Source organism: Rattus norvegicus, chromosome 8, assembly GCF_021556685.1.
Source record: "Rattus norvegicus strain SHRSP/BbbUtx chromosome 8, alternate assembly SHRSP_T2T, whole genome shotgun sequence".
Taxonomy (NCBI): domain Eukaryota; kingdom Metazoa; phylum Chordata; class Mammalia; order Rodentia; family Muridae; genus Rattus; species Rattus norvegicus.
The window spans coordinates 50,757,087-50,770,390 of NC_141541.1; the positions used below are offsets into that span (position 1 = coordinate 50,757,087).

The 13,304-nt window shown below is 49.0% G+C and overlaps 1 protein-coding gene across 4 annotated transcripts in view; it reads right to left on the minus strand.

Moving 5' to 3' along the window:
• Positions 1-13,304, minus strand: part of Grik4 (glutamate ionotropic receptor kainate type subunit 4) — a 432,817-nt gene that overhangs the window by 154,036 nt on the left and 265,477 nt on the right. For all 4 annotated transcript variants that reach the window (NM_012572.3, XM_087560413.1, XM_087560412.1 and 1 more), the window contains 2 exon segments: positions 1,201-1,366; positions 5,374-5,471. In NM_012572.3, the coding sequence (NP_036704.1) occupies positions 1,201-1,366; positions 5,374-5,471 (264 nt within the window).

Below are 13,304 nucleotides of genomic sequence, written 5' to 3' on the forward strand. Positions count from 1 at the left end.
TTTGTCAGGGGACAGCTCACAGTGCAGGCAATGGCCCTTCTTGGTGTCCACTTTGGGCTCTGAAAGAGCTTGGGTTGTCTGGAGACCTGTTTGGTTCTGCTGCATAAGGTTTAGGACAAGGAGTGAGTCACTTTACCTCCGAGTCTCAACTTCCTCAACTTGGAAACGGGGACTGCCATGGCTTTCAAACCCCTGGCTGGTTGCAATAATTAGGTACAGATAAAACATATGGGAGATCGGGCTTTGCTGAGTAGACAGAAAAGCTGGAGGATGGACACAAAAGTGTACTTGTGGAGGCAGTCAAGGGTAAGGTGGGCTGAAGTGGGTACTTCTGACCTGTCCCGTGGTTTTGTTTTTAGATATTACTTGGATTCGAGGATAGAGGGAGGCCTTGCTTAGAGCAGCTCAGACAAGTCCAAGACGGGTCCCGGCAGAAGAGAGCACGCGTCCATAAATGAGCACAGCCCATGGCGACCCGCAGGGTAAGGAACAACTTGCATTGCTCACCTCCGCAGGTGACATGCTAGGTTCAAGCACTGGCCACCAGGACACACAGAGGCCAGCATCTAAACCGACAATAGGCAGGTATATGAATGCCACCCGGGCTCCACGAACACACATGTTTGCTGACTCAAATTAGCTAAATCTCATAAACACTGAATCTACATCTCGAAATTGTGTGCGAGACGCAGAAAATGCATTTCCAAACCCGTGTTTGCAGAAAGAGAAAAGAGGATGCTTTATCAGGGATTGACCTTGGACCTTGTTCCATCAGCAAAACCTGCTCTCCGGGGGAAGATACTCTTCAGCTCATCAAGTAGAAATGCATTCAATTTTGTGTTCCCACCTCTCTCTCTCTCCCTCTCTCTTTGTATCTCCTTAACAATGAGGCTGAAAATGTGGGAATTGAGTTTGCAGATACAAAAGGACTTGGCAGTTGGCCAGTCTCTCTGCAGCCTAGTTCCATGCCAAAGGGTGCTTATGGGCACTGTTTCTCTTTTACACATGGGGGGGGGGGCGAGAGAGAGAGAGAGAGAGAGAGAGAGAGAGAGAGAGAGAGAGAGGATTGCATGTGTTTATTATAGTGAGAGTAGAATCCTAGAGACACCCCCTTCCTGGTTTGTTGCAGGTGCCCACAGCTTGGCAGAAATAAACAAGACCGGCCCGTCTGGCCATGGAGCGAGCCCGGGGAATACGTACATTCTGCTTTGGCACAGATGAGGCAGGCGGTGGTGCAGTTGAAGAAGTTCAGGATCCCAGCCACAGCCACGCTGATGTCGGTGTTGCTGGGGTGAAGGTTCAGGGTGGTGAATCTCTGGAGTTGGAACCTGACAAACTCCTCTGGGGCCACTTTGAAATGAGGGACCTGGCAAGAAGAGAAAGAGAGAGAGAGAAAAAAAGACAACAAGGAGAATCTAGATCCAGAATGACAGAGAGATGGAAAGCGGGATGGGTGACCCAGGCTGTGCCTCAGCAGAATTCTTCTTTTGCTGAACACCATTGAAAACGCACCAAGAGAAAAGCAGCATGCAGGACCTGGGCTCCAAGTCCATGGGAGTACGACATGGTAGCATCCCTGGCAAGACCCGGAACAAGTCACCCTTTGGCTAGAGACACACACACACACACACACACACACACACACACACACACACACACACACACACATATTCTGTAGAGTACGGGTGCAATCACTCTTGAAGTCCTTACAGTTTATTATCTGTAGCTAATAAATTGGAGCAGAGATGTCAAGAAGAGACACCCAGTTCCCTATACATTAGAGAGGAGGTTTTCAGTACAACCCAACAGAGCTGGTATACAGTCGTTTCCAGAAAGCTCTCTGGGTAAATCCCAGGGGCAGGGGGGCAGACAGTGATCCTGAGGGTCACTCAGAGCCTCTGAATGGAGCCAGATGGACAGACACCTGCTCTAGATTCATCAGAGCAATGTTGGCTTCCCGCCACATCTACCAGTGATGTTTCTAGAAGGTGCCATGTTCCTTCTCTTGGCTGGGAAGGAGATATTAAGAGGCACCAATGGTGGCTTTATTGACAGCTTAAGCTATTTGGTAGGTAATAGGGAAGTTAAATCGCAATAAGCTGCCATCCACCTTGATTTTATTCAGACGCTCTCATCTCTGGTGCTCAGAGCTGGGAGAGCGGAAACGGAGCGTGAGTCGGTACCGATGCGAAAGCAAGTGAGATTGAAAGTGGACAGCAGGAAGGATTTCCTGATGATGGGGTGCTTGGCTTCTAGAATGGATTAGTCAGATGTGATTACAGTTTTCTTTGCCTGGCTTTGCTTGGAGGCTCTGCTACAGGGGTCTGGGGATGACGCTGTGATGGTCTCTATAGGACTCTACCATCTTATCCTTTTCTGATTTAGAGAGAAGTCTGCCAGAAACCAGCTCTTCAGAAATTGAGATGGGAAGAGAGCAAAGATCTAGTAAAATCCGAAGAGAAAATTACCGAATTCAAGGAGGCTTAGTCCCTGACCCATGGACAGAACACAACCATTTTTTTTTCCCCAAGCAGGGACTTCATGGTGCAGAATTGACAAAAGCCTGAAGTATGGAGGGGTGGTTCTCAAGATGAGAGCTGACCCAGTGTATTTCACCGCGTGCTTTCCTCCTGCCTGCATCTTGTATCCCACACAACCGATCTAAAGTGAGTAGCACGTACACCTTGAAGGCAGGAGAGGTGACAGATGAGAGGAAGGGCAAGGCTGGGATGGGCCGGGTGCCCTGGCTCATTCAGATCCAGACACTGGAGTCTCTGGCCTGACTCCCCCTGTGTGACTGGCAGCCCACTGAGCTTCTGTAGCAGCTGGACAAAAGAGCTCTGCCCATTACCACCCCCACCCCACCCCCAGGGTGAGGAGTCCTTGGAGACATTGATGAACTCATAGCTCCCAGCCCTGGATCTAAGGAGGGGTCCTTCATTTGGGGAGAAGAATAGGTGGTTTTTGGAGTCTGCAGACTGTTTTGCCTCCAGGTTCCATTGTGTGATTCAGGAGCAAACCATTTAACCTGGCTAACCTCCATCAAAGCAGAGGGGACCTCGGGTGTCTCTGAGAGTCCAGGAAGAGAGAATGTGATTCGGTGTCAAGAGCGAACCAGCCCAGAAAACCCGCACACAGTCAGTGTGTGGACAGTGCCTAACTTCTCTCCCTTCTCTCTTCTCTAATTGTAGAAGTTTCCAGAGGCCCTTATCTCTGTGTAAGGGGGAGTGGACACAGTGTTCCATCACTAGCAGGGGCCTCTGGAAGGCTGCTAGAGAGGCAGCCAGCTGCTTGTGGCCTGGGCAAGGGTAGCTAGGCCTTGCCTGCTGGTTTGCTCTCTTTCTTGGAGAAAAATCAATCCCTGATTGATTCATGATTGCAAATCCGTCCCAGGAAGTCACCACAGTGGGGCTGAGGGGAGAGCAGGAGGCAGGAAGCAGCCAGCCATGGGGTCTCAGAAATATTAGCAGCATTTAAAGGGCTGGAGCCCACGGCGAGGACTCCATGGCTTTTCACCAGAGTCAGGCCTCATAAAATATTAACCAAAATGCATAATCTGAGTGGCAGGCAAGGTCGCTCTGGAAAGAACATGACCAGACAGAGGAGAGGTAGCTGCCTGGCTGCTGTCTGGGCAGTGCCTCCTGACTGGACTGTGCAGGACGCTGTAAATCAGTGGCTCCCGTGGTGGCCCCTGTCCTGAAAGGTCACACAGTGTGGAGGATCTCTCAAGCCAATGTGAAACAACTCCATCTCCAAGACAGGGCTCTTTGGAGTGGGGGCTGGGGGAGGAGAGCAGGGGCCAGTGAAGGGAAGGGAGTATGGTAGAGAGAGGGAGAAAACAGAAAGGAAAAGGAATTAGCCAAAGAAATGTGGGAGCTCAAACGCTGGCAACCTAGCTGGGTGGAGATCAGAGAGCCAAGGCTAGAGTAACAACCTGCCACAAGCTTGACTGTTACCTGAAGCACAGCGAGAGAGATTTAAATTAAACGTCAGCTCCTGGCTGAGCCCGTGAAACACTGTGGCAGGACAGAAGTGACTTTGTGGTCTGAGCTTGCCTAAGAAGCATCTTCAGGGTTAACTGAGCATGGGGGCAGTGTTCTGAAGGTCGGTGAGAAGCAAATCCAGCCTTGGAGCAGGGGTGGCGAGGACCATAAAATGCTTAAATGTAACAGTTCTGAGAGGAGGTTATCTCACAAACCCTGGTCACGGCATCAAGGGGTCAGTTCCAGGAAGCTGGGTAGACAGAAGCCTGTCTGTGATTCCCCCACTTTGGTAAGGGTGGTTTGCTGTGGGGATGTTAGGCCTTCTCTGAAGGAGCAACTGGCTATTCTTCCGCCTCAGACGCTGCTGGAAAGCCAAGCCTCAGGTCTCTAGCACAGACCTGAGGAGGAGGTGATGCTGCCTCCCTATCTTCCCCCCAGAGTCCAAGCTCTTTCTGCTTCCTACATAGTCATTCAGAAAGGCTTTGGGACAGAGGGAGGCTGGTGCAGAGCAGGAATGGGGGTGGGTGGAGATGTGGGGGTATAGGAGGTGTGGGGGTGTTGGAGTAGGGGGTGTGGGGAGTGTGTGGGATGTGGAAATGTGTGGAGTGGGGGTGGGGAGTCGGGAGTAGTGGGGTGTGTAGGGGTGTAGGGGTGTTTGTGGGGGAGGGGGAGGAGAGGGGGGAATGTTGTCCTCTTGCCCGCTGTCTTCTGGGCATGTATTTGCAGGTGGAAGACCGGCAGCTTCTAAAGGGGCCATGATGATGCCTTCAATCGGCAGGCTCTCTAAAGTGCAAGTTGCTAGGAAACCTGTCTCCCATCCTGTCTTTGTCCCATGAACCGGAACCAGAGGACGTGGCCTCCAGACTTTGGGTCTGGAGAGACTCCAGGCAGAGGTCATACCTGAAGACCAGCATTCCGCTTGGAAGGGCAAAGGCAGGAATGAGGAAAACAAAATAAAATCTCTTTCCCATCCACTTAGAAGGCAGAGGCCTTTGCGTTTTATTTCTCACAATAAAACGGAGCAGAGCCTTCTTCCTCCCAAGGCGCTCTTCCCCAGAATCCCAAATATCAGGCCACCAATACACTGCCTACACTGACCGCGGTGAGGAACTCAGACCTCTGCCCCCTTAGCCCCATGGTAGAGCACCAGCCCCATCTCTGCACCAGAGAGGTCACCGCAGGCCCTGTCCTGGAGCACTAAGGCATTGAGCTTATCTTAGAAATCCTGTTACCAAATCCATCTTCCCATCACTTCGGAAGAGGACATGTCCCCCAGGGGCCATTCTACCTCACATTTGCGTTGATGATGTCCTTAACGTCTTGGCCTCCTTGGGCACTTCCTGCATTCAAGGATCTACAGGCACCGTTGCCACAGCAGTTCCACACTCACCTCCTTCTCTCCACAGATGTTGCTGATGATGGAGCTGGAGGCTGGGCTGGACGACGGTCCCAGGACAGCGACCACTCCCTTGGGGAGGATCTGACACACTGTGGCCAGGGCAAAAACAGGATCAGGAAAGAAAACAGCGCTCAGATGGGGAGCCGAAGCTCTGCCTTGACTAAGTCCTCAAATCATCACCCAACACTCACCTTCCTCCCACGCCAACCCAGGCTCCTGTCTGTCCCTTCTAAACCCAAGTCCCTCCTCTCCCTGGCCTGCTAGGCTCTCTAACAGTTTTATTAGTGTTTATGGACAATATTAAACGAAGAAATGACCCAGGTTATGACAACATATGGGGGTATAAATTGTCCAAGCCATCACCAAAGAACAGAGGAAATAGTGAATCCAAGGTGCCCCCCCGCCCTGTCTGGTCTGCAGAGTGCTGGGGAACACAGCTGCTGCAAAGGTACGAGGTCTAGGTGGTAGCCAGCCTTCCATGTCTTAACACCTCAGATGCAAAGACAGTTGAGGAAGAAGAAGAGCAGACAGTCAGGCTACCGGGGCGGCTGAGAGATGCCGGCAGAGAGGTGAAAAGCAGGCTATGGAAGTCAGAGGACGCAGGTGTGTGTGTGTGTGTGTGTGTGTGTGTGTGTGTGTGTCTTTGTAACGTGGACACTATAAGTCATCCTATGCTGCCCCCCACTTTAATTTCTATGACAAGGTATCTCACTGAACCTGGGTCTTACCCTCTGGCTAGCCTGGGTAGCTGTGCAGTGAGCCGAGAGGTCCAGCTATCTTCCTTACCCTGCACTGAAGTTGCACATGTGTATAACTATATCCAGAATTTCTGTGGGTGCTGGGGATTCAAACTCAGGTCCTCATGCTTGTGTAGCAAGCACTTAGCCCATTGAACCATCTCCCTAGACTCACTTGCTCACTAGACTGCAAATCCCTTTTGGCCCGGTGACCTTTGATGTCAGGCACAATGTTTTCTAGGTAGAATCCCAGATTGGATTCATGACTGGATGCGGAATGATGGGGTCTGTGGTCAGAAGAGGAAGGGAGAATCAAAGTTTCGGAGTGCTAGAGACTGAGGTGGCAGATAGGAAGAAACAAGGGAACAGAAAGAGTCAAAGATCATTCTCTGCACACATCAACGATGCCAGAGCCAACATACCACCCTTGGCTTCACACAGAGGCTCAACACTGCAAGATCCAACATTGCAGCCCCAACCGAAACCCCAGCTCCACACACATTGCCTGTTGTGAGGAAAGATTGCCTGTTGGTTTGTGGAGGAAGACACCAAGCCATGCCTGAAGTCTGGAGAGAACCCTAACCATCAGCCACAAAAGCCATGGGACCAACTGCATGGGGTGCAGGCACCAGGGGAGGACTCCATGGTTCAAATCACAGAGTTGTGGTAGCCATTTGAACTTCGGGTCTTCCATATCCTCTTCACCTGTGGCCTCCAACATCTTAAAGCTGCAGAAGACTCAACAGTACTAAATATACCCATCCCCAGGGATGTACAGTCTGGTGACCAGGCCCAAACTTGAATGAGCCTCAGAAGTCTTCTCAAGCCTTCAGTATAGCTCCCCCTGCCTGCTGGATGCTCTCAGTATCATCCCCAGCATGGCAGCCTTCAAGAGGAGTCCTCCCTCCTGATGTTAAGTGACACATAATAGGTCAAGGTCAGAGTCAGCTTTGGGCTTCAAGCCCCTGGCCCCGTTCACTGTACAATCTGATTCTCTCCAGCCATACCTTCCCTCAGCTCTCTCCTCCATAACTACAGCACCTCCATGCTTACAGAGGTCTCTCTCCCTCTCTCTCTCTCTCTCTCTCTCTCTCTCTCTCTCTCTCTCTCTGTCTCTCTGTCTCTCTGTCTCTCTGTCTCTCTCTGAGCCTACCTTGTTCTACTGCATGTACTTTTGTCAAGATCATCACCACCGGTGACTGGTTCTCATCTGACTCTCTTTCCTAGCATATGACAAGCTGGTGATGCTATTCCTTGTGCTATTCCTTGGATTTCATAACTCTGTCTGGCACTGCTTCTCATTTAGTTCTCAAACATTCTCTCTCTTGGCTAATGGTTCTTTCTTATTTGCTTAATCCAGGTTTTACCTATGCCTTCCTCTGCCTGAACAAGCTTATCCTTGCTGCATTTGCCCAGGTGACCCTACCGAATGGCTTATATCTTGAGTACAAAATCACGTTCCAAGCACCTGCTGGTCTTAGCCAAGGCACCTGCCCTCTGGCACTTCTTACTCAGTACGGCAGAGTTGAGTGTAGAATGAGCATGGACTCTGTTGCCGAATGGCCTGGGTCTGAGAGGGCATCAGACTCCCTGTAGTAAGAATTGCAGATGGTCGTGAGCCATTCAGCATACATGCCAGGACTCAAACTCAGGTCCTCTGCAAGAGCAGCAAGGGCTTTTTCCTGCTGAGCCATCACCCCAGCCCTCCAAATGTATTAATGTTTAAAGTTGGCCACAAAGTGATGAGTTTCATTATGGCATTTCCATACAAATACATCATCCTTTTTTTAATTCATCTGTCTTCCCATAATGTGTCCTCCATCTTCCTCTGTCATCTCTTGCTAATCCTCTTCCTCCCCCTAAGGAAGATTCATTTTATTCCTACTTTACAGCTGTGGGAATGAAGGTGTAGTATATAAGTAACTCATTCAAGCTCACATGGGTAATACATGGCTGATCCAGTCTTGACCTTAGACGTCCATCTGACACCAAAGCTCATGTTCTTAACCACTGGGTTTCACTTCCCTTAGTTCCTGGAGGTCAAAGCTATAGTCACTCTTGATTCTCCCTCACCTTCCCTTTCCCTAGGCTCTGCCAATCTGACCTCACCTCCTAAGGGTTCTGTTTCCAGGGATCTCCATTTACAATCCTTTCTCCATGCTGCAGGGTAAGCCATAATCAGAAAACCTCCTTTGGTCTGTCTTATGTATCTGGGCACCCTTCAGCCCTTAGAGTAGTAACACAGCAAGGAACCACGGCTTAGCTAGACTTCTCAGGGGAAACTAGAAATAAACTAAATGTTTAACCATCAAGGAATCGTTATAAAGAGTGGGCCATATGCCCAAATAGAACTGCATTTAGGTATTTAAGATGTATCTGAACAGTTAATAATAGCATTATGATTATTTATATAATAATATTAAGAGAATTAAGTATGATGTAAAATTATATGTGCATCTACATGAAGCTCATGCTAAGCCAATACTGGAGCTAGTTAGGTATTGAAGAATGGGCCAAGGAAGATATGATTAGTGCCAACATTTACCATGGCCTACTTAGAGAACATCTTAGGGATGGATTTATGTAATTCTAAAGCAACCTGATGAAACAGGTACAATAGCTGGCATCTTCACTTTACAGACACCAAAACAAGACAAGGAAACTAAGGAATAGATTGTAGATTGGACAGCTCGACCCCTGGCCCTGGGACCAACTCCTAAACCACAGCCTTCCACAGAGAATGGCAATTAACTGGAATGTTCTATGACACTGCCTTGGCAGTGAGAATGTTCTGTGGTTTTCTTCCTTTTTTATTTCTTCGCTCTCTATAATGAGCATGTATTCTTTTTATAATATGTTGTAAGGAATGTGATAAAAAAAATCTCCTGATGACAAGTAAAATTTAAGAGGTCTGATCTGCCTGTCACCCTGCCTTTGCAGCCCCCGTGCCTCTTCTGGCTCTGTGCCTGACTCTGTCTGCCTCCTCCAGGCTCCCTCTGAGCCGTTAGCTTTGCCTAAATCAGCTGTTCCCTACCTGACCAGTGACCTGTGCTCTGTGACAAGCAGTCAGGGGTGGGAAAGGGTGAGTGTGTGTGCGTGTGTGTGTGTGTGTGTGTGTGTGTGGTGAGAGTAAGTGTATATGCATGTATGTGTGTGTGTTTGTGTTTGTATGTGTGTGTTAAGAGTATATATGTGTGCATGTGTATGTTTGTGTATGTGTGGTGACAGTGTGTGTGTTCATGTGTATGTGTGTGTGTGGTAAAAGTGTATGCATGTGTATGTGTGTGTGGTAAGAGTGTGTATGTGTATGTGGTGAGAATGTGTGTATATGTGTGTATGTGTTTGTGTGTGTGGTGAGTGTATGTATGTGGTAAGAGTATGTGTATATGCATGTATGTGTGTATGTGTGTGTGTTTGTATGTGTGTAGTGAGTGTGTGTGTGCATGTGGATGTCTGTGTGTGTTTGTATGTGTGTGGTTCGAGTGTGTGTGTGCATGTGCATGTCTGTGTGTGTGTTTGTATGTGTGTGGTGCAAGTGTGTGTGCGTGTGCATGTCTGTGTGTGTGTGTGTGTGCGTTTGTGTGTGTGTGGTGAGAGTCTGTGTGTGTATGGTGTTGCTGCTGCTGTTGTTCACCCCTCTCTGTAAGCCTAGCTGAACTGTAGCGTTTTCTTTGCAGTCAGTGCATGTCCTAAAGCACAGTGCATCTGCAGCACATGTGCCTTTGTCACCAGCAGAAGTTACCAATGTTTTCATATCCCATCGCAAACGTCATTTATATTCATGACTCGTTCAACCTTCTTCTAGTGGTTAACCCAATGCTGGGCTTGCCTATGAATACATTAAAAGAGCACAGATATTAATATATCACTATTAAAATATTTTCACTGCTTTTCTAAGTAATTGGTTTCCATGGTCAGCTATTTTATCTACTTGAAAAGACTTCTCTAAGATGGGGTTCTTTAGCACTCCCAGCCTGCCATGGTCTAGGCCCCTGTTCTTCTGCTTGGGAAACTCATATTGATCCTCCAGCACCCAGCTCCGATCCCACCCCAAGGCAACACAGCATCTCTGTCCTGCCTCTGAGCCAGCTGCCTGTAGCAACAAGGCAATTCCCTTATTCTCTCAGTGCCCAGCTGGCGTACGCCCCAAGCATACTTGTGATGGCTGCCAGCAGAGGGATTTTTTTCCCTAAAGATAAATCTTACAGAAGGTCATAATCCCAAATTTGGATGTGTTACCTCAAAGCAGGGTGGTAAAAATCTCATCTAAGTAGACAGACGTGTAGCTATTTATCAGCTAAGCAGCCCTAATCCAAAAATCCTAACTCGTATCAGGAACTTTTTGAGCACTGGCATGATGCTCAAAACACTTGAGACCTAGGATTTCAGATATAGTGATTATTAGGAATTCTCCTCTATGAAGGTCCATGCCAACAGTTCAAAGCCTCACCTTCTGGTCCCATGCATTTCATTCTGGGGATTTTTTTTCAACCCGTACAATGTGTGACTATTAAATACATTCATTTGCACATGGAGACATTCTTCACTGTCTGGCATATGTACCATGTACACTTTCTATAGTCTCAAAATACATACATGCATGCACACACACACATGCACACTCACACTCTTACCACACACATACATACATATACACACACACTCTCACCACACACACATACACACAAACACATATACACTCTCACAACACACATACAAACACACACACACACACACACACACACACATACACACATACATGCGTATACACGCACTCTGAGTTCTAAAGGTATCAGGAGCTTAGGGTGCTGGGCCTGCCCTTCTGAGCTCTCCAGACCCACATCCATTTATCCATTGACTTCAACTGGGTTATAAACTCTTGAGGGCATCGGGACATTTGTCCAGACCTGGCAGAAAGCAATTGCTCACCAGATGCTTGCTCTACTGAACTGAGGTGATCCAAGATGAGTCTCGAGAAATAGGATGGTCCTCCTATCAGTAGCACAGCTTGGGAATCCCTGAGGTGGATGGGGAACATCCACAAAAAAAAACCTTATCTCTAGAACTTCTGGGCCTGGATCCCACAGGCCCAAGCCACCAGAGTGAGGGCAATGAGTGGTTGGGAGGGCTATCAAGGAAGAGAAACAGATGCCCCTAACTGTTTCCAGGGGAGTGAGGAAGTGAGGATACAAGAAGATGTATGCGACACGGTCAGGACAACTGTTTTCCAGGCATCAGAGGAACCTGTTGGACCAGCTAAGAGCACAGAAGACCAGGAGGTGCTGATGCAGCCCCATGGAGAAGCGTCTCTGTGCCTTCTACGTCTGTCTAGGGAGCTGGGCATGTAGGAACAATGTAGGATGGTGAGGGCTGGCCATGAGGTATGTGGTCTAGAAGGGTTAATCCAGAGGCCACCGAGTGGAGGTCCTTGTCCCTGGCGAGGTAGCTCTAGATGAGCCACTCAGTTACCCTCAGGTGCCAAACATCCCAGTTTCACAGGACCTCTGAGCTGTGGGGCAGAAAACACTGGACATGACTCAGGTCCTGGAGAGCAGCATGGCGTAGATACCTCCTTCTTGCTGCATGCAGAACACATCAAGACGCCCCTACAATGAGGCAGCAACTGCCTCTGTTTACTCTGACACACAGTCTCCTTTGGCACCAAAGCTTTCAGGGATACCCCCTGTTCTTGTCCCCAAGGTGATCAGTGGGCCGAGTGAGGTGGTCTTGCTGGTTGAGCCAGGGAAGGCAGTGTGTGTGGGCTGAGGAGGACATCTCACCACACTGTCATGCTACACAGTGGGGCCTGGTTCCAGAAACCGCCACCGCCACCTCCTTCCCTAAGAGTCACAAACCACTGCAGAAGGCACAACGCCATTCCCTGGGGCTTCCCACATGCCAGGCATCCGGCTGGCAGGCACACCACCACTGAGAAGGAGCCATGAATCTAGGCTTCACAAAAATGGGTCAAAGTTGCTGAGAGTGCACACCAGGCCGTGCGCTACTCCGAGTGTGTTAAATACTCCCATTCTCATACACCCCGCCCCCACTAACCTCAGGAAGGGAGAGTGTTGTGTATGCCCATTTCCAGAGAATTCTGATTCTTCTCCCACAAGGAATTGGAGAAATAAGACATGAGCTAGAGATATGGTAGAATCAAGGTTAGAATTCTGGGGCATACAGGTGACCCCAGCTCTGAATGTGAGTGTTGGTCTCTACTGACTTTCACATCTGACCATCAACTATGTCTGCTGTAGGTTCATCAGCCACTTCGCTCCATTGTACCCCCACTGTCCGGGCTCAAACCATTGCTCCGGCTAATGTACTATCTACTGGGGTGCTAGACCTCTTCACCTATGGAACATTTCAAGGCTTTGCCTAGAGTTTTATCGTCGGGCCAATGTCCTAGCTCTGATGTAAGCCCTGTCTGAGCCATTCTCTGACACCTCTAGAAGTCACCTAAGACTTATGTCACTTTGAAGAATGTGCACTCCTCAATTTCTTCCTTGAAAAAAATCAGGAGCCTCAATTACTTAAGAGGATTGGACCATACGGTTTCTGAGCACTGCCATTCTGTGTGTTTCTGAGTCCTCACTATGCACCTGAGCAGTAGTGATCTCAGACGGCAGAGCTGAGAATGTTTGCTGAATGACTCCTCACAATTTGCATGGCTTTCTAGCTTCTCGTTATCCTGACACTGTGCGTGTGTGTATGAGTGTGTGTGTGTGTGTGTGTGTGTGTGTGTGTGTGTGTGTGTTACCCACACATGCTCATAGAAGCCAGAAGTCAACCTTGGGACTTGTTTCTCAGGCACAATTCATCTTGCTCTGTTTTGAGGCAATGTCTCTTGCTTGGCTAGAACTCAGCAAGCAGTAGTCTAGGCTGACTGGCCACTGAGCCTAGAGAATCTATTAACCTCCACCCTCCACGAGCTGTAATTTACAGAGATAGCAAGCACTCTACCGCTGAGCCATCACTCCAGGTGCTTTGGATTGATTTTGAGGGAACCTGGAATCTGTGGAGTTCATGATCTCTAGCCTTTAAGAATCTTGGAAGCCTAGGAGGAGTGGACTTGCAGATGGAATCAGAATATATCAGACAAGTGTCCTGTGCCAGGAATGCTTGAGCCTTCCTTGGTCCCGGCTCCCTGGGAACCTTCTGGATATCAAGGGGAGACAGTGTGGA